Source organism: Vigna angularis, chromosome 1 (assembly GCF_016808095.1).
Source record: "Vigna angularis cultivar LongXiaoDou No.4 chromosome 1, ASM1680809v1, whole genome shotgun sequence".
In the NCBI taxonomy this organism is placed as follows: Eukaryota; Viridiplantae; Streptophyta; class Magnoliopsida; order Fabales; family Fabaceae; genus Vigna; species Vigna angularis.
Genome location: NC_068970.1, coordinates 12,531,148 through 12,558,485, shown reverse-complemented (window position 1 = coordinate 12,558,485; position 27,338 = coordinate 12,531,148). Strand labels below are relative to the sequence as shown.

Genomic DNA, 27,338 nt, shown 5'->3' with positions numbered 1-27,338 from the left:
TTAGCATAAAGATCAACCTTCAGAGAAAGTTTTCACATTATGAATTACCTAATCCAGAATTTTAAAAAAAAATGTACATTGAGATTGTTGCTATACAATAAGAAATAACCCTCCATGTGATAGCTCTATATATACATATAAACATCAAGTCAATGACACCAGATTTGCAAGTACAGCTAGTAAATATTTATAATGTCAAATAATATAACAATAACTTTGCCAAAATGTCTCGGACAAGGTGGCACCTTATATCAACACGTTTGCATAGACTTGTTATCTTATGCACACAGCATCAGAGGAAGCCTTCATCCTTGAACTACTTTATTTGTAGACTTTATCTGCAACAAAATCTCACCAACTATCCATGGGAAGCTAAGAAAACACGATCTTTCTTGGCAATAATAGCTGGGGTGATAGGTCACATGATACCATGCAGAAGCCATAGGACGATATTCGTGCGGTTGGCAACTAGTTTCAAACCATTCTTTAGCTTCGCACTGAAGATTCTTCACTGAGAGCAGAATCCGATCTTTCATATCACCATATCTCCTGTTATCACGCTGCAAATATGAAGCACGGTTTTGCAAGTTACCAAGTAGCATTTCATCCTCAGTCTCGGCACCGTAGAAGTTCATCAAACTGCTCATCTTCTCTGCGTACATTTCTTTTTGACTTGAGGCTGTCTCAAGGAAGGCCTCAAAACCATTCACTTCAAAGCTGCGATCATATGCTTCTTCAGCAAGCTTCTGTGACCAAACAAAACTATATTTTATTTGCAGTTGAGACTCAATTATAGCACGATAAAGTTTTCCTAGTACCCCCTTGGAGATGTACATAGGCTTGTCCACCCTCTCCATGAAATCTGGAAACTCTCTTGGTTTCAAAACTCTTGGCATTGCAGCAGGTGCTCCGGTCTTTGCAAAATCAACAGCCATGGAGTGAAGCTCTGCTAACTCCAGACATTTTCTACTCTTGGCTTTATCTGGTTCACGATCAGCGTGAACTAGATGCGCGGTGGAGATAGCACCCAAAGTATCATTGATCATGTAATCCACGAAAAATTGTTGGATTTCCTGCTCAGTCAGGAAATAACAAATGAGGAAGTTGTTCTACACACATCAGTGTACTTTTCCGAGAAAAAAATAATAACTTTGATGAAAATTACCTCTAGGGTCACCTTATGATCCATTATACGAGGACTACGTCCTGTGTAGTCCATTGGAGCCTCGGTTTGACATGGTATTAGATCTTTGTCCCAGCTTACGAAAAACAAATCTCCATCGAGATCACCTCCAGAGCATTCATTTGGATGGGGCCTGAAGGGCAACCAACAAGTATTAGAAGCAATAAACATCCAAGATAACAATGGCTTCTTGATGCAGAACCAAGGTGCCTAAAAAACTTGTTATAACTAAGACAGCAAAAGAACAGAAATTTAATATCACCACCAAATGTCCTTCAGACAATGAACCTAATACACACCAAACGAACCCAAACAAAAACCAAGTGGCACTTAGACCATAATAAACTGATGATGACTAGAACACCAAATTATTGAAATATATGAATAACATTTTGTTTTTGCACAACGAAACGAAAACATCGAGAGTACATGCTGCAAGTTCTAGAATATAGACAATAAGTGCGACAGTGATAGCATAGCTAAAAACAACACCCCCCTTTCCCCTTGTATCTCTCAACCTGCAGTTCACATCTTTTGTTAGCATATGATTAAATGACTCATGGTAGTCGATGACACCACACAGGACCAAAGATAAATAAATGTAAAAAATGTGTTAATACCATGCTGAATAAAAAAAGGGTTACAAGCAAATAGGATTTCAAATTTAGTTCATTATATACATACCTATGTCCGTTTTGTGGAAATACAAGGCAATCCCTCAAACCCTTTTCCTCTAATTCTTCATTGTAGATAGCATCAAGGACTCTTACGTCTCCAGGGTGAAGACAAGGATTTTTCGTGACCACCACCTTTCCCACTACTATACGTGTGCTATCATCGTCATCCACTTTCCTTAAGTTGTCATCAAAGTTTTCCGTAGTTTTTTTCACCGTTACACGAACAAATACTTGACCATAATTCAAGATACCAGTTTCATCCAAGCAACCTACTAAGACCCGACCCTTGGGAACAAATATTCGGCATCTACTTTTCAAGTCAGATAATTGGTATGCATAGTAAGCCTTAAGCATCATAGATAGGTAAGGCTCACTGTTTGGCTCATTAAATTCATGCAACATCTTCACTAAAATGCTCCTTGAATCAGCTCCGTTCAAACTTTCCAAAACATCCAAAGCTGCCTTACTATCAGTCAACATCCTTCCCAACAAATTCAATTGGTCCTGTTGCCTTGCCAAAAACACTTCGTCCTTTACTCCTAAGGTAGTCAGCAGGGATATAATCTCTCGATTGAGAAAGCAAGGCATTGACTCACTCCATTTAGTGACACAAAGCATCCTATTTTTGGATTCAAACTTCAGCATGCTTCTGCGCAATGATAACTTCCTAAAGGAATGGCGATCAACAGTAATGACACCTTTAAATCCTCCAAACCGAATTTGAAATGCTGAAGGACTATGATCTAACTTGAGCTTTTGAGCAACTTGCCTAGCAAAAGATTGGGAAATTTTTCCGATACCATCTGAGAAACAATAGCTTACACCATCAGTGGTAACTTCAATATCTGGAATTATCTCAACATCTTGAGGGGACACTTCAAAAGTTTGCATGGAAGAACTGAACAACTGACCCATCCTCGCTGCACATTTAGAAACACTGCGGATATTGTTGAAGCATCCCATCCATTCTCTGATATCTGTTGCTTTCAAATTGTCATTAGAAGCAAATAACCAAACAGAATTTGATCGCAGCTGACTAGCAGAGAAGGCCAGGAACTCAAATCTCTTTGATCCAATAACAATCCCATCTCGAAGAATAGTCAATATTCGATTATATATTTCAGTTTTAGAAGGCTTTGAAAATATTCCCTTTTGCACACCAGTCGATACTGCATAATTTGGAAGCTTATTCCAATTCTCTTCAACAAAGGTAATCCTCATGAAGTCTGAAGCATAGGATGCAAAATGCTTTACCACATGGTTTGACGTTTCAAGCTCAGGACCAAGGCAATAAATCTTCGTTGGGGTAATCAAGGCTCTATGACAGCTCATAATGTTATTATCTGTCAATCTTTTCTGTGAAGATTGTGGTGGACTTTTTTTCTTATTACTCAGCACATGCAACTGAGTCTTCACGAATTTAAGAGGCTCATAACAAGTGAAGCCCATCTGGTGCAATTTCTGAAAAATCACAGCTCTAATTTCTTCATCTAAGCCTCCCAAAAGGTCAATCAATTCATCATCCACCGAAGCAAGACTAATTTTCTGAGTATGAACAAGAGAATTCAACTGGAAAAGGGCCTCGTAAGGTAACTTGGATTGCGACGCACACTTTACAAGAGGAACTGCTTCCGTGGAAGAACAGAATTCTTCCCCATCCTCCAGAGCCAAATCTGTCATATTTTCCTTGTAGAGCGGGAAACTTGTAAAAACATCCGAAGCCAAATGTTCTTCCTCAATTTCCCAACAAAATGAAGTAGAGTGCCCAATTGACTTCAGAGCCGAAAAGTCAGTCGTCCGCACCCAAAGAAACTCAGAATCCTCCTTACAAAAATGGTACCTATCACTCTTAAACTTGGTTGCCACATCTGGCCCCGTCTTTTTCTTGTAAATCCTTGGCCCAAATTTAAGCTGAGAGGGAAAAAAAACACCGTCAAATAAAATATAAAAGAAAAGAAACTCATGAATCGCACAAAACAAAAATCCCAAATACTTATTGTCATTGAACAAGACAATTTATATAGAGTCCCTAAGTGTTTTTTTAATGCTGCTACCCAATCATAATAAAATATGAAGAAAATGTACCTTCAAGAGAATGGCATTGAGTTTGGCTTCTTCTCCCAAACAATAGCCATGACACTCCAAAATATCCTCAAAAAAAATCTCGAGTCGGTAACAGTCGCCATCATGCCACACCAAGAAGTCAAGCCTCCTCCTTTGGGCCACTACCAACCCCGCAACGCCCTCCCAGGAGTCGAGAACGCTCATGCGGTGGTCGGAGAGCATGATGCCGGCGTAGAGGACACCATTTTGAAGGCGGTGGAGGGGGCGGAAGATGATGTCTTCGGAGGTATCGGAGAGGCGGAGGAAGTGGGAGTGGATGAGCAGTTGTTGAAGGTTGGAGAGAGATAGGGCGCGGGACTTAGCGTCGAGGGTCTCGAACTGGACGCGGCCGGCGCCGCGGGACTTCCAGTTGGCGTTGTCGGAGAAGATTTCGAGGGCGAAGACGGTGGAAGTACCCACCTTGGATTCGAGGAAGTGGAGAAGGTCCTTGGCGGTGGCGGAGCGAGGAATGTTGAAGACGCTAACTGTGTGCGAAAGAGGAGTTGTTGTCGTTCCCATGGTGATGATGAAGATGCCCCTTATTTGCAGAGTGAGTGACAGTGTCACACACAACACAGGGAGCGTGTTGCCATACAAATTATAAAATAGTTGAATTTGATGTTACTGGAAAACATACAAAACCCATGTTTCCTTTTACAAAGGACTCTGGTCTTCCACACTCAACTATGGGTCACAGTGTGGGCCGGGCCGAAAACAGCTTTTTTGGACAACTTATGAACCCAAGTCCACACTCACATGTGAAAGAAAAATTGAAAGTTCTTTATTTATTAAAAAATTATAAAAATACTTAGGAAAATTTTTAGTGTATAAAATTAGAACTGGATTGCTCCTGCAAATTTTGAAGCTTTTTTATTTCATTTGTTTGTAATTTTTGTGTGGTTTAATTTATAATGATTATTTTTTTTACTTTATTATAATTCTTAAATTTTCTAATTTGATGTTATCTTTTATTGTTTTATTAATTGAGTTGTTGATTTGATTCAGATCATGACTTTTGTTTCATTCAAATTCAAATTGTGTGACAAATATATTCAAACAAATTAAGATCTATTTTTTTCTAAATCATAATTAGATTGAATCGCGTTATCATCTCCACACTTTTCTTCCTCTTGTTTCAATAGAATTATTCATTGCTTTCTTTATTTGTTAATTAAGGATAAACTCTAATATTCTTGCTTTATCCGTATTTTCAACATTTATGTTTTTGCCTTTATTTATTTTTTCATGTAATGCATGGTTGACTCTACAGTGTTAAATGAGAGAGAGAGAGAGAGAAAAAAAAACAAGAAAGAAAGGATTGAGAATGTTGAATTTAAAATTCTATCGAATATGAATTGCATGTTAAATTCAGGCATCATATTTAAGATTTAAATATTTGTTTTTGAAAACATGTCACTTATTTTTAGTTCATGTATTCTTTTATTTTTTTTCCTCCAAAGTATTTTTTAAATCTCTACTATTTTATCTTACTTTAATATTTAATGTTAATATTAACTAATAAAAATGAAGATTTAGACAAAATTAAATACTATGTTTAATATCTTATTATTTATGATTTTTCATTTTAACTATTTATAATATTAATTTTTATTTATTAATAATTATTGTAATAGTTCATTATGTATTTATCTTTATTAGCACAATTATAAATTATTATTGATTATATTTATTCTTTATACGTATTTAAACACATGCATGATGAATGCAAATCAGGCGATATCTTTTCTTACTTTAGCATTCAAAATTTTGATCTATAACTACAACAATCATCCGCGATCAACCAGAAAAATGGCATCTCATCTACCCTCACTATCAAGTTGGATAGAAATAATTATCTACTATGGGAATCTTCATTGCTAATGATTAGAGACCGCAAACTTGATGACTATATGCTATGAACAATAGAATGTCTTGACCAATTCATTGTTGCGAATAATACGATAACAAAATTCAATCTTAATTATGAGACTTAGGATCAAGTCATTTCAGGATGACTGATCAGTTCTATGTCAATTGACATTGCAACTCGATTACTTCATTGTGAAACATTTAAACAATTTTGGAATGAAGCTCAAAGCTTTGCTGATGTGCACACTAGATCGAGAATCGTCTATATTAATTATGAATATCATAACACACGGAAATGAGACATGAAGGTGAGTAATATCTTGGCAAGATAAAAAAAACTTGCTAATAAGTTAAAGCTAGTAGGTTCACCAATTTATAACTCTGATTTAGTGATTTAGACACTAAATAATTTGGATTTTGATTACAATCCAACAATTATCAAACTAATCATATTAATATCGGATTGAATTGCAAACCCAATTATTAATTTTTGAAAGCCAATTAAATCAACTGAATAAGTTCAACAACCTTAATAATCTTATGTATCAAGGCCCAGGATCAAGTCATTTCAGGATGATTGATCAATTTTATGTCAATTGGCATTGTAACTCAATTGCTTCATTGTGAAACATCTAAACAATTTTGGGATGAAACTTAAAGTTTTGTTGATGTGCACACCAGATCTCGAGAATCATCTACATTAAATATGAATATCATAACACACGAAAATGAGACATGAAGGTGAGCAATGTCTTGGTAGATAAAAGAATCTTATTAATAAGATAAAGCTTGTAGGTTCACAAATTTCTACCTCTAATTTAATGATTCAGACACTAATTTTGATTTTGATTACAATCCAGCGATTATTAAACTGATCATATTAACATCGGGTTGAATTGCAAACTCAATTATTAACCTTTGAAAGCTAATTAGATTAACTTGATAATTTCAACAACCTTAATAGGAATGTTTGTGCAACCTTAAATTGATCACATTCACGATACAAATTTTATTTAACTATTCACAATATCAATTTTTATTTATTATGAATAATTATTGTATTCATTCAATATCTTTATAACACATTGTTATTATTATACGTTATTTTTTGTATTTATTTTTTTACCCACTCTTTATATTTAAAGACATTCACAATCATTCAATATCTTTTTATACTGGTTTTGTGAGAGTTTTTTAGTGTTAAAACTTAATTGTTCTATTATGTGGCTCAATGAATATTATAATGCTTTTCGCATATTGTTTGGTAGTGTTTATTAGAGGTAATAATTTTATAACATATAAAAAATGTGATGGAAAGAGAAACATAATAAAAGTAATCCACCAAACATTTTAACAGATATTAGTTACCAAAAAAGTTAATAGATATTTCACCGATAATATGGTTTTAAAACGTGTTTATATCAAGAGTTTAAAATTATGATTGGAGGCAAATCTTGTAAATTGATTAATTTTATTTTATTTGCTTATGCAAAAGTAAAAAAATATGCAAATAAATACGATACTAGATAAATAAGATTTGTCAGTATTTAACCTATCAATCCTATGTTAGAGAAAGAAAAATGAAGTCCCGTAAATATCACCAGTTTTAATATAAAATGAAATATTAAAAAATAAATGGTATTAAAATATCTTATTTGCAAATAAAAATAAATAAGTTTATTTTTATTAAAATGTTAATAAAAAAATTAAATACAATGTTTACGTAAAAAAATGACATTATCTTCATAATAATATAACAAAAAAGCTTGGTAATATATATATATTAATTTTTTTATTAAGTTGTCTTTTGAACCCCACATAAATAAAATGTGATTTAGTTTAACTTGATTTTAATTTAAGAAAGAAAATTCAATCAAATAAAAAATTGTGGTTCGTTTTGATGGGTTTAAAAATTTTCTATTGATTTTGAACTTCTACGTTACACTATAAAAGTAAATACAACATTGATATAGTTTTGTATTAGGGTGGTGAAAAGTGTTATAGACAAATAAATACTAAACAAAGCTTTATAATAAATCCCTTTAATTATTAATTGAAGTAAAAGGGAACAGAGTGTAAAAATCAGAATTTTCTCTACCAATCTATAAATTTGATTTATTTTTTACAGGTTTTCTCTGATTTTTATGTAACGTTCAATTTTTATAATACTGCTTTGTTTGATACTGAAAAGATCCAAATGTTTGTAATAATACTTGTTTCTGAAACTAATAATTAATCCTCTCAACACACAGGAACCCTTCGTTTGAAGGAAGAAGAGAGAAAGAAGCAGTGGCATGTTTAAATCGGTTTTTATTAATGGTATAATGTAAAACATAAATAAAAGCAGTATACTGTTGATAAAAAATTAGCTTCTTCTTCATACATGTTTTAAGGGAAAGGTGCATTAGAAGCATGAAATGTATGGTTCTTGGACCAAAGCCATATCTTGGAAACAGAGAAGCTCTCACCTTTGGTTGAGTCGCTTATCCTCTTTCCCTTCACATTCTCATTTTCTGAAACATCACCAGATTCAGATAAAACCACTTGCAGATTGGAATCACGAACCACATACCTATATGAACCCATGGAGTAGCATCTTCTCTCGTTCAAGCTACAACTATCTCCATTCCCTAACTCCATCCCATTGTTTCTGAATTTTCCAAGCCTCACAGAAAACACCCTTTTCCCAACTGATCTTTCACTCTCTGAAAACCCGTTCTCTTCCTCACCTCTCACCCCACTTGGCAGAACCAAGGAATTTGAATTCCCAATACCAACATTAAACAAAATAGGATTTTCATTTTCATTTTGATTCTCCACGTAGTTCGAGAGAGACGCCCTGCAAAGAGGACACGTGGAATTCGAGAGAAGCCACGTGTCAAGACAGGTCATGTGAAAGGCGTGTGTGCACATAGGAAGCAACCTCAGCTTGTCGTCCTCGGAGAACTCGCATAAACACACGGCACAATCAAACGGTTCCTTTGAACCCAGCAAGTCTTGGTAATGGAAAACTGGTAGAGCGTCTATGAGGGCTTGGTCTATACCTGAATCGTGCAAGCGGAAGAGTTGTTGAAGCTGCCTCTGAAGAACACGTGAGCGCATGGATTCGTGGAACCTGTTGGAGTTGTAGATTGATGAAGAGGTTGGTGTTTTCATGAAAAACCATAGAACCAAATGGACAAGTCCATACACGAAGAAGATAACTGCTAGAATAATTATGACCAGTAAAATGAGTGGACTGATTCTGCTGAGAGATGACGGCGTTGTTGATTCTTGCTCGTTGGTAGTGTTACCATCGTTTGGAGCTTGATAAGCTGAGAAAGGAGATTGAGGATATGACTCATACGAGTACTTCACATCACCGTTTTGCTTCGTTTCAATCTGAATGTTGCGCATTTTGGCAGGCGAATGTTATTTTTTTCAATGTAGAATGACAACAATGATGTTTGTGTCCAACACTTCATGTGAATTGTTCAAATTGCTAGCTAGTAGGTTGACTGTAGTAGACTTTAGCACATGAATATTCTGAAAACTGATTGGTTTTGAATGTGGGAGTTCAAGGGAGCATTTTCTGGCGTTGAGTTGGACAAGAGAACAAAGACTGTGATTATGAAGTTGTACTCTGTGGAAGATTCATTCCAGTGCATTAGAAAAAGTATGTTATGGTTGAATTGTTTCCTTTTTTTCTAGTTAAGATGGAAGGAGATATAGAGAGCTTATAAAGAGAAAAATGAAGGAAGAGATGATAGATGGAAGAGTGCATGTTAGCTTTTTGATAAAGTCAACAACCATACCGCATTGTCAGTTCAGTGGTTGGTTGGTGGACATGAAAATTTGTTTAACTTTACTTTCACACATCAAAAGTTATACTACTATTTAGATAGGTTTTTAATATACAATTTCTCACGTATAAATACTAAAGTTCCTGTACTAATCTTTCATGTTAATTTTTTCTGTCTCTTATTGTAGGATATGAATTTCTTTTGTATCTTTTTACTGATACACCACGTATACTGATTGGTACCGCACTTGATGACAACAGGCATTCAAACACAGTAAAAATAACTTTTTTCATTTTCTTTCTTCCCCACTGCCTCTTACTTTTATTTTTGGCATGCCAATATTATTAATAATTTATGCTAATAATTAGGTCCACTTACCCCTCAACTCATCATTAAGATTGTTAATCTCTCTGATATTACAATCATTTACGTTTCAAAACTATTTTTACATTAGCTTTCATTCTTTAATCTTCTTTTTTTATTATCATTATGAATTATTAAAATAAATTATAGTTTCTGTCCCTCGATAATGCACAAATAAGAGCATCTCCAATGTTGGCAAAGTGAATTGACAGTTTTATGCAAAGATTTCATTTTGACTTGTATGGTAACAAATACACATGTCTGTAAGGAAAAAAAAACAGAAAACAAAGAAAAAAAATAGCCAAATGATTAAGATGTTGACTTTTATATCCAATAAAAATCGATAAGTTTAAATTCCAAAGCTGTCTATTTGTAGGGTGTGTCTTCTTTGTCGAGTATAGAATCATTGCAGATAATAATGACCATTCCACGCCAATCTTGGCATGATAGCTGCAAAGAAAAAAAACAATAAAAAGTGAAATGGGGAATTTTTATTTTTTTTTCATACATGAATGCTATCTAAAGATTAATAGTTTGAACGGACCCGTGAGTTCTAAATCTTTGTGTGAGAATTTGAAAATGTTGGTGGTTGAAGGCTCGAGTTGTAACCTCAAGTTAAAGTGTAAACCTATGTAGTGTCTTTTCCAACTTCTATAGGCGTGTTTTGTTACATCATACAAGCATTTGGGCCACATTTAAAAGTTGAAATGATGAATGTTAATTCCTATAAATCGTAATAATGGCAACGGGGTGAGAAGTTCACGAGGCTCTCTTGTTAACCTTTCACATGTTGGGAGGTGATGGAAACTACAGATATGGTGAAAAGACAAAAGTAAATGGTAGGGTCGAGGATTCTTGCACGCATGGCAACTAATTAAACCTATGATTGTGTCTGTCCGAACCCCGTAGTAACCAGCAAGAAGTCAATAACATGGGTTCTGCTCTCAAGCATTCAGATGTTATTCCCTCCACAAAACTGGCCTCACTTCCTGTTCTCTCAAGCAAATCATAATATGATGGAAAAAATAGTCATTTTAAGTTCAAAGGGTTTTGATTATCTTTTGTAATGATTATCTTTTACTCTTTTACTCAATAAAAAACACGACTTTACAAATTGTTACACACCTAGAAAAGCAAATCTTGAGGTTCTAATCTTTGTCATTATACAAAGTATTCTCTTTTGACGTACAAAACCTTCTAAATTTATATCTTTTTTCATCTTCCATTGAAAATTATTTTGCACTCTGATTTAATCTCTTAACACTTCAAAAGTTTTCTGCATCTTTCCTTTTTTCTTAATTAATAATTTAGATCCATCACAAATGTGCCAAGTTCAGTTTTTAGCTTTTGGATTCGTGTGAATGTTTTGTTCTTTCTTCTGGCTATGTAGTTCCTTTTTGAGGAAAGTTTAGAGTGTGTTTGAATTAAACCGTTGAATGTGAGTCCATAGGGATCAGAAAGTGAGAAATCTAGATACCAAATGTGATTTTAGCTGTGTCCTTTCTTTGTACATCAACTTGGGTAAAATGGTACTGGTAAAAAATAGGGAAAGTTTGAATTAACATAGAGGCTAACGAAAAAAAGTTTTTTATGATCCATATTGAACGGAAAGTGTATAACTAAAATCTCTCTCGTTTCCTGTTTCATTGAAATTGCCATTCCATCACGAAAACTTTTCTCTTACTTGGACTATCAGCAGGAGAAAAATTTATACATTTTAATGCCACTTTCAACAAGTTCATCATTTTACACTAGCCTTGTGAAATAAGGACTTGTCAGAAACTCAAACGGTCCGTTTAAAGTTATTTTTGAAGAATTTTGTGTCAGATAAAATTTCAACTAATTACAGGAAAAGTCCCTCAATTTTGTGCAATTATAAGCTACAATGGCTTTGCTTTTAATTCTTTGGTTTGCGTGGAACAAAGGGCAGGATTTCATGTTTATTTAAGCTACATTGATAAAAATATGTAGTTAGAAGTAGGAAGAATTTTACCGTCATAACTGGAAGTAATATTTTTAGATAACTATACAAGAGAAAACTGAAATTTTGAACAAGAATATTCAACATCTTTTCTTTTTTGAAATCAATGAACTACATAATGTAAAATTCGACTAAAGCGCTAACTATATATTATATTATAGCTTTTCATGAAATTACTGAGGAATGAGAACTGTAATTTTACAAGCAGAAACAGTGAATATAATCCCTACGTCTTATAATTGAACAAGTAACAATGATGTAATAATGCTTTGATTGGTATTACATGGACCCTTTAAAGGTATAATTGGGAGACCATCAAACCCGCTTAAGGATCAGCATGACCAGGAATGTCATCATCACTAGATCCACTGTCTTCTTCACTGATGTCTTCCTCATCTCCACTCTCCTCACCAGCTGTAGAGTTGCTAATGTTTTCCTTCTTAGCATACCGCTCACAGTACTCTGTCCCCACAAATAGCAGAGCAATGTTTATATATCTTTTTTCACCATTAAATAGCCCCCCATTCACCAAAGCATCCTAACTTTAGAAATAAATCCAGACATTAAGAAATACATGAAGCAGTCTCGGGTACAAAAAATATCATCGTGTTTGAATAATTTACAGCCTTTGGTCAAAATATAGAATGCTGAACCATTGCATTGCATGATACAACTTCCTGATCTGGGCAGGGCGGGTGTTAGGAGAATAAAAAGGGAGTAAATACGGGTCCGCAGCACAAGGACGGTTTTATCATTACAAACCAAAGTCCAGATGTGATTCGCCCGGGAGGTTAAGCTATTCAATCAGAATAAGGAGATTTGTAAAGAGGATTACACCAAGAGTCCGTTAAGAGCATGTAATCACAATCGTAGTTGAAATGCAATTGAATTTTGGTTTAGAATCATGATTCTACTTACCTTCGGATTAAGCAAAAAAAAAAGGTAAGAATTGAATTATAATTCCATTCTAACTAGAATTACAACAAATTTAATAAAATAAAAAATTGATCCCCAATTGGCGGCGGCAAAAGGTGATGATGACAACAACGCGGTGAGCAAGCGATGGTCATGGTGGCAAAAAATAGTAACAGTGATGAAAATAGTAGTGGTACTAACAGAAATAGCAAATCAATTCCAATGTCCAATTCCCATTCTATGCACAAATCCAAACAAACACTGCCAATCAGCATACAATAGGCATTGCAGTTGGATGACTAAAATAGGGAAACCAATATATAACGTGTCTTCAATTATCAGAAAAAGTAGCCATAACAAACAATTGCTCACCTTTAACTTTCTGGTCATACAACTTTTTATCCTTCATCATTAACGATGCTGCATCGCCATTGAGAGGATCTGAAGCATTTGGATAAAGCAGGAGTTGTGGAAGAAAAACTTCAAAGACATTTAGAAGATCTGAAAAACACAATAAATCTTGGTCATTTATAAGAAACAAAAAACATAACAGATTAGCCACAAAAAGAGGGAGGACATTAATGGAGGATAATATTCATGTTGAATTTTCATTCAGATAACTATATATCTCAGTGTACATAGACTGAAATATGACACACTAATAGAACCTTCACACAATGATACTTGAAAGTTTTACTATGAAAGTATAACTGAATTACCAAACATTGGGCTCCAAGATTGGTTAATAACATCCAAGCATACAGAGCCAGATCTGAAATTTGATGAAATGTGCAAAGCAGAATAAGTCAGATCCACCAGTGCACAAACAATAGCAAGTTGTTTCAGTGACTTGATACTCCTAAGAAATATCTTGTACAAAATCCCAAAACAATGAAATATAAACAGCAGAAAGCAATTATTGACATGTATCATGGAACCCAAATATAAAGGTAATAATCCATTGACCCATATTAGTGCAGAAACTACATAGAGCAGGAGAAATATTCACCCAAAAAAATAAAGATTGACTAATAGCATATGAAGTGCTCACAACTCATCGACATTAGGATGGAATATTTTGTTCACAAAGCCAATAGAAGGGGATTTATATGGGTAAGCATCAGGAAGCTCAACACGAATTTTCCAGACACCGCCTTCATAAAGACCTGCAACAATCACGTAAATGTGATAAATCAAAGAACAACCAAATAACTTAAAGACAAGTAATTGATCTTTGTGCTCACAACCCCATTTAAAGACAAGGAAACCAGTGTCAAGCTAGAAGAAGAAGTATAGCATGCAGATATTATATGGACATTTGTGCTGATAGAAATAAAGCAGCTTCTCATCAAACTCTTTGTCTTCCCTCTTTTGTCTTGAGAAAGGAAAAAAGGGGAAATATTTATTTTAAAAAAATTGAGTGGTAAGTAATTCTTCGTACACATTTACAGTTTCATCAAACATAAGTGTAGGTTAACCAAAGAATTTTGACAGTACTTTCTTTTGGACCATGAAACTCAACATTGAATTCACTAAGTCCATCGTTTATCGTCTCCACTGCATAATCGCTCATCATCCTGAAAAGAAGTAAGGAATGTTTGAGAAATATGACTACAAAAAAAAACTTGCTGCGAGTAATCGAGCATACATGACCATGTGGATAAAATGCCAAGAGTGATAGTCTTGGACTTCAGTTCATCCAACAGATATAAGGAACAGTCATCAACATGAATTTACAAATTAGTACATGCATACGCTTTCAAATTCTAGACTGATGATAGTATATTAGCAGCATTTGATCAATGCCAAATCCCTCAAAAAGTTCAAGCCCTTGACACCATTTGGATAAACTTTTAACAAGTACTTTTAGCAGAAAAAAAAAGGAGAGAGAGAAAATGAATGGAATTTCTCTCCTAAGTTAAAATTAACTTCACATATGTCAACTGAGAAGCTCGATGATATAGCTTTTGAAAATTTGAGCTTCATAAATTAATTTTAGCTTATAAGAGAAATGGGGGTATAATTACCTTTTTTTCTCCTACAATTGTTCGTTGGAAAGTTTACTCATACTAGGCTTTTGCGACTTTGTTTTTTTTGGGTCCTAATAGAAATGCACATACTTCATATGCCTCACCAATTATGCAATGCATTTGAAGCATACAAAAGTCACTTGATATTGTTGTTAGGCACAGGTTACTAAATTATATAATTTAAAGTTTGACTACACTCTCTGATCATGTTCCTGTAACGATATCTACCAGTTCATTGTGATAACAGCCTATAAGTACCAAGTGGCACCACATAATACTATGGCATCTTTCAGTGTAACACCTTTTATTTAGGCAAAAAAAATATGCATAAATGATTATGCTACCAACACACCAACATATCATCGTCACTTAGTCAAAAACCTATAATAACTCATTACAAGACCAACAGAGTTTTACTAATTGAGCGATGTAAAGAATAGCAAGTATCATATGTTGTTAAGACATTTAATTTTTGGGAGGCAGAAAAGGAAAGTAGAGGGAATGTTCCTCTGAAAAATAAAATTATAAAAAAAGCAGTGGTTTAGTCCCCTACCACAGGGAAATATGATTGTATGACACAAGAAAAGGCACCATGGGGAAAACATAAACTGCCAACAGACCAAAACTAGGTAAGAATGTTCTTTTTCGCTTCTTTTTAATTTCCTCAATTGTTCTTAGTAATTTGCAGATCCTTATTCCCACTGAAAAGGGCAAAGTCTATGTTATGACTAAAAGTCAGCTTATGCTAAAACGTAATGTGATGGTGAAAATCATAAGCAATTTTTTTTCTTTTTAATTTTGGTGTTGGATTCTGTGCTTGGCATATCATACTATGATGAATTTGATTGTCACTTCGAGGTGATTTTTCATGACAGAAACAGTCAATTCATAATCCTGCCTTATACTATGATGAATTTGATTGTCACTTCGAGGTGATTTTTCATGACAGAAACAGTCAATTCATAATCCTGCCTTCTATCATGAATGTTAATAAATGGGGAAAACAAATTTCCTATCAAGTATTGCATTTCTAAACTTAACTCCAAAGTCTACTTTTTATCACTTAACCCTCTTGTTAACCCTCTTTTTATCACTGAAGTTTTTCTTTATCATGAATCCCCGTAATTTGTTTATTTATTACTCTTAGAATTAACTACTAAATTAGAAAAAAATAAGGAGTCTCTAAACTTTAAAATCACTACATGACTCATCTCCAGTTGATATGAGATCTCAACTATCAAGAAGACACGTCCTGGTGGCCACCCACTATAATCCTTAACTCGGCCTTTATGAAAAGGCCTCCCTCAAGGAGCCCTTTTCAACGAAGGGGTGACTGCAATTAAAGAAGTTTTCCAACAATCACATTAGGCCCCTTCAAATCTGATTTTCAGCGTCTTGTAAGCTTCTCACCGATCAAATAACAGATATTTTAACTTGAAAACAAAACTACACGGTATTTAGTAATTAACAAAAACAAAAAATTATGGTAAGTTAGGAAAGGCATGCACTTCAACGGATTTGGAAAAATTTTAATCCATTATAAATCTTACAAATTATTATATATAATGGCTATTTCATTTCAACAAAGTAGTTCAGGTCCTTTAGTGTAATTGAGCTTTAGTTTTTAAAGGGGCTTCTCTTTAAGCCAAATTAAACTTACTCAAACCCACCCACATTATGAACGTGGTTTCAAGATAAAATGATACCTCGAGAAAATAACCTACAATGTGCCAAATGTGCTTACTCATCACGTCATACTAACAGTCAAAACAAACTAACCATAATACATTTAAAAGAATTTGAGTATACCGCTTGCCACCTACTTATAGAAAAAATATACAGTAAATAATTCAAACAGTTAAAAATAATGTAACCATAAACACTCATTAAAACAGTCTACTTACAATTTCATAACATCCATTTCTCTTCTCTTGCTCGGAGATGACATTTTGATTATACAAATCACTTATTTCAACCTGCTACAGATACAATAAAGAAAGTTTAATATCTGCCAAATGTACATATCTGTTCTCATCTCCATCAAATTGGAAGATACGAAAACAAAACCCAATTTCAATGTGCAGTCTATATAAGCTCTATTCATTTGTGTTAAATTTAAAATAGGATTAGGAACTTGATATATAAGCTCAATATGTTTCTGGGGTGCCCTACATATCAAACCAAAACATATTTTTGTCCGAAAAAGATTCACCATAAGCTGATAAATGATACAGAGAAGCAGAAAACCCAAATATAAGAAACTTTAATTGTCTTGATGTTGTTGGAGATCTCACATTAACTAAGGATAAGGTTACTTTACCGTATATAAGTGAAGACAGTCCTTTCTTTACAAGCCAATTTTATGATGATGAGTTAAATTTAAATTGAAGTACGGTATTAGAGTCTATTATGACTTAGTATGGTATTAGAGTATAAAAGTGAAGACAATCCTTACTTTACAAGCCAATGAGATAAATTTAAACTAAGTATGGTATTAAAGCCAATTTTGTAAGAATGAGTTAAATTTAAACTGATTAGTATGGCCTATCATAACACCCATTATTGGACCACCACATGCATTACATGTACATGTCTCAGTGTGGGAGAGATGTGTTGGAGATCTTGACTAAAGATAAAGCAAATTTTCATAATATATAAGTGAGGTATACTCACTTTACAAGGTGCAAATTTATAATATGTAAGTGAGGATAATCCTCACTTTATAAGGTGGCGATTTTGAAAGAATGTAAACTCACTTCTCACTTTTTAATAAATACAAAAATCAAGATCAAGAAGATCTATATTGAGCTCTAAAAAGGAGCCACATCCGTAAAGAAAGACACCCTATATCATACAAAGTTAATACTCAACGTGAAGGAGGCTATTGAAGATTTTTACACCCTGTATCATTTAAAGATAATACTCAGCATGAAGGATATTGGAGATGTATTGAAGATTGTGAAGGAGGTCTATTGAAGATTCTGGATTATATAAATAGGAATCCTCACCTTGCGGTTCTGTGAGGTTAAACTCACTTCTTAATAGATATTGATCCATAAAAAGAAGCCAAATATGTGAAGAAAGAGGCCCTATATCATATAAAGATAGTACATGTTCGAAGAAACTATCTTTTTTATTGAATGTTCAAAATATCATTCGACATCAGAAATTAATTTCATTCACTTAATCTCTTTCCACCTAAAAACTACCTCTCGATTTGGGGTATTTTATAAGAATATAAAATAAAGTAATTAATGCAGTTCACAATTTAGAGGTGTTCTTTTAGAAAGAACCAAGAGAGGCTGTATATACGAAGGGAAACAACTTGATTAAGATACATCAATGCGTTTCATTGCATGTCTGATATAGATTATGTTTAGAGAAATGCCTAGTTTTCAAGTTCTACATAACACTTGAAAGAATAAGCGGTTATTCTTCCTCAATAAAAGCACATTAGCCATGGATCAAACAGAAAAGGACAAAGTGGACAAGGAAAATTAAACAGAAACATAGACATAGTTGTTTAGGTATATACTACACAGCTCTGTTCATCATAGAGCATACATGTAGAATTTACACTACAGGCAAAGTTACACCAAATTCTTACTCAGTAAAGAGTAATCCTTCAACTACGATGAAGGCAACAAAAAAACCTCTAATTTCAGAAGGACAGAAGAATACTTAAGCTGGTGAAAAATCCCAACCCAATGAGACAAACACTATCCATGTGAATAAAATACGGACCAACATTATCACCCTTCCAAGTATTGAAGCACAAGGCTACCAGGTTCAAAGGAGAACACCAAGCAACAGTGACTAATGCAAGGGTATGATGAATGTGCAGGAATAAGCAATACAAAGTGCGTGATACACAATGTGGCACAAGTGCACGTTTCATTTGGCACGAAGTGCAAATACATGAAAGTCCAAATCTTTTGCAAACGACTGCGTCCATTTGAAACAAAGGCAAATACCCAAAATTCCTTGTCTTACTGCGATAAACTTCCTAGCCACCAATTCGGCAACGGAGGGCAAAATGAGAAAAGGCATATTTGCGTTGATTGAATGAACCGATACCGACAAAGAAGGTTAGAAAAGAACTATTCTAGATTCCGGTAGAAAGATCTATGGGTGACCCATTTAACCAAAGATAGAGGAAAAACAATGCGTGAACTGCTATTGCTAAGCATGCTTGAATTAGTGCAAAATCAAAAGGAAGGGAGGATAAGAGAGGAAAAGTGGAATGGCATAAAAGAAGTGAAACTATAATTTGGGGGAAATGATGGCTTGCCTGAAACCCTTGTAGCGTTTTGGTGATGGCGTTGTGATCAGAGAGTAATTGAAAAGAAGAGAATTGAAAAAGGAAATGAGGAGAAACACATATATAGGGAGTGGGTGGGTGTGAGGGAGATAGAATGTCGACGTGGCACATAACACGTGTTATATGAAGGTTCGGCAATGTGGCAATTATGTTTCACCATTTTTCTAGTGAGTGCAATCCCTATTAATTACCTAGCTAATTCCAATTTATTACTCTAGGAGGTACAATCACCACTTCAAGTCCATTTATTATTTCCTCCATGAATCAACGGTAATTTAACATGCTATGGTCAATTTTTCTAACTATGTTAGTCTCATTTTAATTCATATATAATCCTCATCTTGATGGAAATCACAAATTTTCATAAAACCATATTTTATTTATGAGTTTTATTCGTCTCCTTAATTAATATAATGTATTAAATGTGCCAAGTATGATCATTATTTTTTTTATTATAATATATATATATATATATACATGACATGTGAAAATATATTAATTTTAATAAACATTTATTTGTATTTAAAGGTGAATTTATAAGTATATTTCAAATTAGAAAATTTAAATGAGAAAACGATTTTTTTTTCATAATATTTAAAACCATTAGTAAATTTTGTAAGACTTCTATATAGTTCTAAACTAAAAGAATAATGTTTTCATTAAACATAAGTTGGTGTTTTTGGTGTAGGGTTAAAGGTTGACTTAAAACAATTTCTTGATCACCTATTTTAATGTTATTTTCTCTTCATTTTGGTAAATTGTTCTCTAACCGAGGATACTGCTAAAAAAATTTAAATTATATATAATGTAACACGAATTTAATAAATTAGGTTGTTATCATCAAAATAGACAGGTTAGTTAATTATCCCAATCTTTAAATATTTTACTCTGCTTCAGTATTAACGTTCATACTTCATCTTTTACAAATTTAATTTTAAATATGTTTCTTTATCATATTTTTTTTTTAAATTCAGCATAGTTTAGTTTTAGAAGTTCAATTTTCTAACAACCTAATTTTTAAAAATAAAATTAAGAAACATTTCAGTTCATTTAAAACAATAATTTAGATATTTTATCTGACTAGTGCAATTCATTACTTGATCAATTGAATAATTTTCTTAACCGACAAAACGTGATATGCCTACAAAATATGAATGCATATTATGCGGAAGATAATTCCAATAAATGTAAGTATTGAATGATATAAGATAATAACATTTTCAATTTGATAATGTAATTAACCGGATAAAATAAAAGTTAACATTTTTTATGAAATTGTCTTTTGCTTGAAAGTGTAGTATATTTATCTAAATTTGCTATGTTGTATTATACATATATACACACGCATTCAATTAAAATTATTAAGTTTGCATATTAAAATTAACTAAATTTAATCTTATACAATATATTGCATCTTATCTTTAAAAAAATCTTAAAATATATATATTTCCTTTATGTAAGTCTTGTGAATAATTCAGATAGATTAAGAAAATGTATTAGCATGATTCGATTGTATAAATTTATTCTGAAAATCTACTAGAAGAGATGGTTAAAAAGTTTTGCAATATTGATATAATTAGGAGTAGGTACTAGTGATATTAATGCAGTGAGTGTTATTTGAAAAATAAGGGACGTACGATATTATAGCAACCATAATAGAGGTGAGCCACCCATAGTCATGTTGTTTGAGATATTTCTCTCTCAAATGCAATAACTAATCAAAGAAAAAGTTGAACGATTAGTCCATCCGTTGACAGTTAGATATAGTATTTAAGGAGTGAACAATGCAGATCAACGAAACATGGTAAGTTGGGTGAAGGAAAACGAGAGAAAAGTCACTTCTTAATTGTTTAATCCAAAAACTATTTTTTCTTTCTTAAAAGAACTTATGAAAATCAAAATCCAGAAATATCTTTTGAATTATACAATAAAAAGTCAAATAAATCCTGAACTGTACAACACGAAAAGAGATTAAAAAAAAGTATGAGAATGCAGGAAGAAAATTATGGAGCAGCAGAAAGAAACTGTCTCCACAAACATACTTTCCAGTCCATCCTATTCTCATATCCAGTTCCATTTTTTTTCTCACTAACCAAACAAAAGTTAAGTATGAAAAATAAAAATAGTTTCCAACATTCATTATACTCCTCGTGAGCAAAAAAGAGTGGCTAAGTTAGATTTCCTTTTTCCCCGTATCCTTGTGTCAAAACAAAGTGTTTCAATGCAAGAGCCAAGAATAATTGGAAACCTGGCTTCTATAACCATAACGAAGATAATCATGTTGCAGTCTGTTTCTCCAGACAGGAACGGTTAATCGAGTGTTTATTTCATTATAATCTATATATAAAAAAGGTACATTGGGGTGAACTCAATCGTTGTGTTCTGATAAAACTTTAAAAAATGAGATGTTGGGCAGAGGTTTTGGTCCTCAAATGACCAAGATAGGACATAAGTATAACTAAAACCAACAAGGAACCACAAACTTACAAACTTCAACTTTTGCTCCCGGCCACTATAGTTTTAACTCGATCGCCATGGATTTTCTCCATAATAAAAGGCAGTTCCAACCATGAGCGCTACTGTAGCACCTTGAACAACCACACGAGCCCTCATTAACTTCTGACCTAACTGAGAATTACCTTGTCTAAAACTGATTAAGCCAGCTGTGAGAACACCAGCAGTAACAAGTGCACCTGAAATTAACACAACAAATTTAACTAACATAAGTTGAATGACGAGGACAAGACAGCCATACAAAGAACAAGTTCCAACCAGTGAAACAGAAACACAAACATCAATATCAGCCATTTCCAGTCACCAAAAATGTAAAATCGATGTTTCCCCAAGGCCAATGCATACTCCACCCCAAATTACAATTTAAATTTGAAATCATCAAATTCCTTGTTTCTTCCTTCGGAAACGCAAAGGCTCGCATGCTGAGTGAAAGAGAATTTATTATAAAGGGAGGCACTGGATGCTACCATTATGTATGCCATGTTGTTCACATTTTGTCAATATTAAAAAACGAACTCTTTTCCCACTGTAAAAGTGATTTCTAAGCTCAAAGTTACAGGAATCAAACACCCAAAATTAGTTAATTCAATTCAAGCATTGCACATAAAGTTCAGAACCAAGGTAAATTTCTTCCATTAACATATAATCCTTCGTGAAGTAATTGCAAGGTAATCTAAATACTGATAACCTACATATAAGCAGATTCGGCACATCAAGAAACCAATTAAATAAGTAATTCTTAGGTTTTCAAATTATGTCTCACACATATGCCCGTGCAAATTATAATCATAAATCTATAAACTTTGATTTTTTTTTTCTCATCCCCTCCAACATAAGACGATACCAGTAACGTATCACTCACATTTGTTACCGCAGTCCCAAGTCCACACAACAACCCTAGATCACACCACCTTCCATTCCAACATGGAAGATAGGTCCCTACTAAAATCATTACAACAATTTCTCACTCTCTAAGTCCATCCAATATCTATCTAAAACAACAAATAATATTCCTAATTATAAACCCTCTGAACCTTTCTTTTCATCAATCCTCTTTCCAGTGAAAAAAGGACGGAAAGAAATATTGACGAATGAAAGACGAAACAAATAATGCATGAATATAACAAATGAAAGATGCGGATAATTGAAATTGAAAAACCGTAAAATTGAAAAGGAGAGGTTTTTACCAATGGGGACAAAAGGGTTCCGGACTCGCTTCTTCCCTTGTTCGAGAAAATCTTCAGACATGTTGAGAAGAAAGGAAAGCAAAGTGAAAATTGAGCCCTAATTGGAGAAAGAGGAAGAAGGTTGATGACACCGAATCAATGAATATATGGAGATGAATCGTGCAGGTGGCCTTGGGGTGGGTGCTTGGACAAACCAATGCCACGTAGCATTTTATTTTTTTAGGAATACACGCTTATTTATTTTACTTTTCTCACTTCATAAAAATCATTTTAAATTTTTCTTTACAAAATGTGATTGTTGAATGTTACATTACCCTATCTTAAGATTGAAAATATACGACCTATTCTGTTTAATTTTAATTTAATATTATAAGAATAATTTATCTTCTCCTTTTGTTAATAGTGTGAGCATTACATTGTACTGTTTTTTAAATATACTTTTATTCATTTAATCGTCATTCCATTAAACAAACTTCTAAAATGTTTTTAAAATATATTTTCAACTAAAAGAGTATAAAATAACTTTAGTTTAGGTAGTTATCTTTAATTTACTAAATACTCTAACCATTATCAATGATCTGATTAGTTTTTCCACACAATATTTTGTATTGGATAAATTATACTCTGTGCTTGCAAATGAAAAGAAAATGTAAAATTATCTTTAATAACATATATTTAAGACACTTAAAGTAAACAATTAAGTAAATATTGTTTTAGTAACAATAATTATTGTTATTATAAAATATTAGTGAATGTGACTCCAAAGCGGCGTGCATATATAATAAAGACGTCATCAAGTTATAAAAGTCAAAGCTTGAAGTACTAAGTCTTCCAACATATCATGGGTTCTACATATTAAAGTTTTTCAAAATACATAAGTTAAAATAAGGAAATCCTAATGAAACTATGGTTCAACGTCATCTTCCTCCAATGCCTGTTCCAGGGGAACCTCCTCGACATCTGCTCCCATCCAAGTGGATGATCATCACAAGAAGAAACACACACAAACATAGTACGAACACAAACAAGCAAGGGTGAGCTAATTATATAAGAAGTATACATTATAAAAATATGTGCATGCAAGAGTTAACTTCAATCAAGCAAGATAAACACGCATCCTAACATGTTATGTTCTAGACTTGACTCGTCCAGACTTTAGAATGATAGTCGAGCTATGGCGGGTCTTGCACTCGTGGTGGCTTATGAAACTTGGGTTCCCTACCCTACCACACTCACAAGGTTAGCCTGTTCCGGGCCTTGAGGCATACTGGAAGCCCCCAAGACTAAGACCTCCTGCTACTCCTCACCACATGGTGCAATCCTCTCTACGTGAGAAGGAAAACAATTGGAATTTCAGGATGACCCCCAAGACTGAGCTCCTACTCTCATTCTAAACACTAAGAATCTCACCAAGAGATTCTAAACTTTGAAACTTATACCCGTAACCTTGAGATCATACCACTTTCCTTTACAACTCATATACTTTTAATTAGCATAGACATACTCATTTAAGCTCCATAAGATAAGGCCATGGATATTAGAACATGCTTCACAAACAGTGTAACAACCACTTAATTAATTATAAAACAAAAGGAAATTAAACACTAAACTCAGGTCTTCTCGCATCGCACACATTGTTTCGCATAGCGAAACTAAAGTGGCTCGCATAGCGCACCACACTCGCCTTGCGAATTACTTCGCATAAGTGACAGACATTAAGTCTCTCGCATAGCGCTACCAAGTCGCACAGCGAGAGTCAAGACAGAGACCAACCATCCCAACCTTCTCACCTTGCGCCCCATTCGCTCTTTGAATTAAAAGGGGCAGTGGTTTCAAACCACCACCAGTCACATAGCGTCAGGATTCGCCAAGCGAATCCACAAATAGAGAGCAACACCCTCTGGTCATTCGCACAACGCACCAGCTCGCACAGCGAATGACTCAGACAGTAAGCACCCTCTACAGGGTCTCACTATGCGAGACAGCTCGCATAGCGAGTCTGCATAATCTGCAGAACGCCAAATTCTGCAGATTATGCCCACTTGCACCCTCTAGACCAATTCTAGTCCTCTTTCCCATTTTCTAAGACCTCTAGATCGTTATTATGTCCCAGTTAAGCCTGTTTATGTGATTTCTAACATCCCTCTAATGATTTTCAAGTGATCAAAACTCACTCCAGTCTCTAAAACATCTAAATCAACAACCTAATGACCTAAGATCCATTCTACTGTTTTTAACATGTTTTAGACCTTCCTTATGTGCTTAACAAGTTACATTTAACCCATCTAAGTTGTCCAAACTGTCCTATTGTGCTCTAGACCCCAAATGCCCAATTTCAATACCTCACTTCCCTTGAACTAACCTAAACCTTCTGCCTAACTGTTGAACCTGTTTACCAAATTGACACTAAGCAGAAATCTCACCCCATCCCCTTCCTACATGTTCTATTTATAGTCCTTTCGTTCATCCAAAACGATTCCCAAACAAACCACTACAGTCTCATTAACCACATATCTCAGTTCATAACATCCAACATGCTTAAAATATAAAATACAATCCAACAACACATCAGTTCAGCAGTCAACATGTATACCCATTTATAAAACAGATTCCAACAAAATAAATTCAAAAATGATAACTAGCTCCCCTTACCTAGGGTTCTCACAGTACAACAATCAACTCCACAGAACCTCTCTCAGCAAAATGCATAATACCCTACAAACCACCCAATGGGTGATAGAACAACTCTTTAGAGCTAAGTTTTGACAAGAAATTGAAGGAGAAGGTTTCTAGTTGCATGAAATCAGTAGAATAGCATGCCCTAGGTTCCAAAACAGAGAAGGAAAAAGGGAGAACTACTTACCGGTCCAAATGAAAGAAATAATCGGTTCAAAACAAAGCCCTCTCCGCTGCGGACACTTAGTCACCATCTAAACAGACATGCACTGAGTTAGTGAGTGTGAGGGTTAAAAAGAAGGCAGAGGAAAAAGAAGGAAAACTGAGTCTAAAGAAAGATGGAAAAGGTGGCTAATGAACCAAGATAATAAAAAATAAGTTTATAATTTAAAAGTCTGAATTCTTTAGTTGCATTTTCAGGTCCCAGTGAAAACATGTGTATAATATATACATGTGTGTCCTCTAATTTTTTTTTCATGTTTCAGTTTTCAAATCATTTTAATTTTTTAATAATCCAAAAGTGAAAATTCCATCCCTAAACCGTTTACATATATTTATAAAACACACTGTAATACTTAAGTCAATAAATATTCAAATATAAAATATATTAAATGTTATAATGAATACTTGAATTTTTGAATTTGTATTATTTATTATAGATTTTTAATTACTACAAATCTAATTACTGCTAAATTATACATTAATATTATTATATAATTGACTTACACTAAATCACTTTTAAACTAGTTAATTTCGATTATTATTTTTTGGGGACCAATCAACCTCTCATTTTTTACATTGGTTAATTGCTGCTTTTTATTTGACCGAAGACCTACACTATATAATAAGAGATACTTAAAACCAATAATAATAGTGATTTTAAACAAATATTTTGTTTTAAGCAATGATATTTATTATTATGATGAAAAATTAGTGAAAAAACACACACATATATATATATATATATATATATATATATATATATATATATATATATATATATATATATATATATATATATGTAATTTTTTAAACTACTGATGGATTGGTAGGTTAATTTGTACACTTTTATTTTATCTTTTTTATTTTTAAAATTTATTATATATTTTAAAAATATTTTTTTAATAATATAAATATCTTCTAAACATATTTAATTACGTAAATATTATTTAAATTTTTAATTGAATAAATTAAAATAATTATTATATTTAATTATTAAATTAATCTATTATAATTAATAATTAAAATTTATGAATATTAATAATTTAAATTATAATATTATTACATATTTATAATTTTAAAATAATACAATATAAAAATTTAATATCTTAAATTAATCTTAATTAAAAAACGAATTAATGTGCCTTTTATCCTTTAGTATATCAATTTGTTAAGTTAAACGGGATGGACAAATTCTACCAAATTTTATTGTGTAAAATGGAGTTTAATATATTTATGTTGAAAGAGAATAATGTAACTGATGATTGTATAAAGAACATATTTGAAATGCTGTTTTAGTTAAAGTCAGTAGATAAGTTTAAAATGAAAATATATTGAATTTTTAAAGGAAGAAATATTATTGTATATTTTTTAACTAGAGAAAATGGTAAGTTTGTACCTCTAAAAATTTGGAAAAAAAAATATACTTTATTAGTTTATTTCATACATTAATTAACCAATGTCTTATCTATTATAACTGTTTTTTTCTTCCCCTATAACCTTGCAAGAAAAATACTT

At 33.2% G+C, this 27,338-nt stretch overlaps 4 protein-coding genes and 1 long non-coding RNA gene across 9 annotated transcripts; all 5 read right to left on the bottom strand.

Annotated features, from left to right (window-relative positions):
* Positions 1–59: 59 nt before the first annotated feature.
* On the bottom strand, positions 60–4,589 carry LOC108319587 (RNA-dependent RNA polymerase 2). 2 transcript variants are annotated; one of them, XM_052880766.1, is made up of 5 exons: positions 3,946–4,589; positions 1,868–3,771; positions 1,166–1,316; positions 819–1,073; positions 60–746 (listed from the first exon to the last, which is right to left on the bottom strand). In XM_052880766.1, exons 1-5 carry the CDS (start codon positions 4,480–4,482, stop codon positions 306–308), a joined length of 3,288 nt encoding a protein of 1,095 aa, XP_052736726.1. In that variant the 5' UTR covers positions 4,483–4,589; the 3' UTR covers positions 60–305. The 2 variants fall into 2 exon arrangements, with proteins under 2 accessions (XP_052736726.1, XP_017406256.1); XM_017550767.2 differs by having other exon boundaries at positions 60–1,073.
* Positions 4,590–8,133: 3,544 nt separating this feature from the next.
* On the bottom strand, positions 8,134–9,536 carry LOC108329418 (RING-H2 finger protein ATL47). The gene has a single exon (XM_017563612.2). It carries the CDS (start codon positions 9,226–9,228, stop codon positions 8,221–8,223), a length of 1,008 nt encoding a protein of 335 aa, XP_017419101.2. The 5' UTR covers positions 9,229–9,536; the 3' UTR covers positions 8,134–8,220.
* Positions 9,537–12,106: 2,570 nt separating this feature from the next.
* LOC108347717 (ubiquitin-conjugating enzyme E2 4) lies at positions 12,107–19,259 on the bottom strand. Of its 4 annotated transcripts, none has more exons than XM_017587149.2 (7): positions 19,195–19,259; positions 16,808–16,882; positions 14,371–14,450; positions 13,925–14,039; positions 13,593–13,645; positions 13,246–13,374; positions 12,107–12,420 (listed from the first exon to the last, which is right to left on the bottom strand). In XM_017587149.2, exons 2-7 carry the CDS (start codon positions 16,849–16,851, stop codon positions 12,284–12,286), a joined length of 558 nt encoding a protein of 185 aa, XP_017442638.1. In that variant the 5' UTR covers positions 16,852–16,882; positions 19,195–19,259; the 3' UTR covers positions 12,107–12,283. The 4 variants fall into 4 exon arrangements, with proteins under 4 accessions (XP_017442638.1, XP_017442630.1, XP_052734544.1 ...); XM_017587141.2 differs by having other exon boundaries at positions 16,808–16,879; XM_017587158.2 differs by lacking the exon at positions 12,107–12,420 and adding an exon at positions 12,427–12,754 and having other exon boundaries at positions 16,808–16,879.
* A 2,268-nt stretch (positions 19,260–21,527) lies between these two features.
* LOC108347735 (RING-H2 finger protein ATL48) lies at positions 21,528–23,083 on the bottom strand. The gene is made up of 2 exons (XM_017587171.2): positions 22,926–23,083; positions 21,528–21,917 (listed from the first exon to the last, which is right to left on the bottom strand). Exons 1-2 carry the CDS (start codon positions 22,984–22,986, stop codon positions 21,745–21,747), a joined length of 234 nt encoding a protein of 77 aa, XP_017442660.1. The 5' UTR covers positions 22,987–23,083; the 3' UTR covers positions 21,528–21,744.
* A 606-nt stretch (positions 23,084–23,689) lies between these two features.
* LOC108341167 (uncharacterized) lies at positions 23,690–26,001 on the bottom strand. The gene is made up of 3 exons (XR_001833288.1): positions 25,789–26,001; positions 25,578–25,640; positions 23,690–23,885 (listed from the first exon to the last, which is right to left on the bottom strand). It is a non-coding gene; the product is annotated as an uncharacterized LOC108341167 (long non-coding RNA).
* Positions 26,002–27,338: the final 1,337 nt, after the last annotated feature.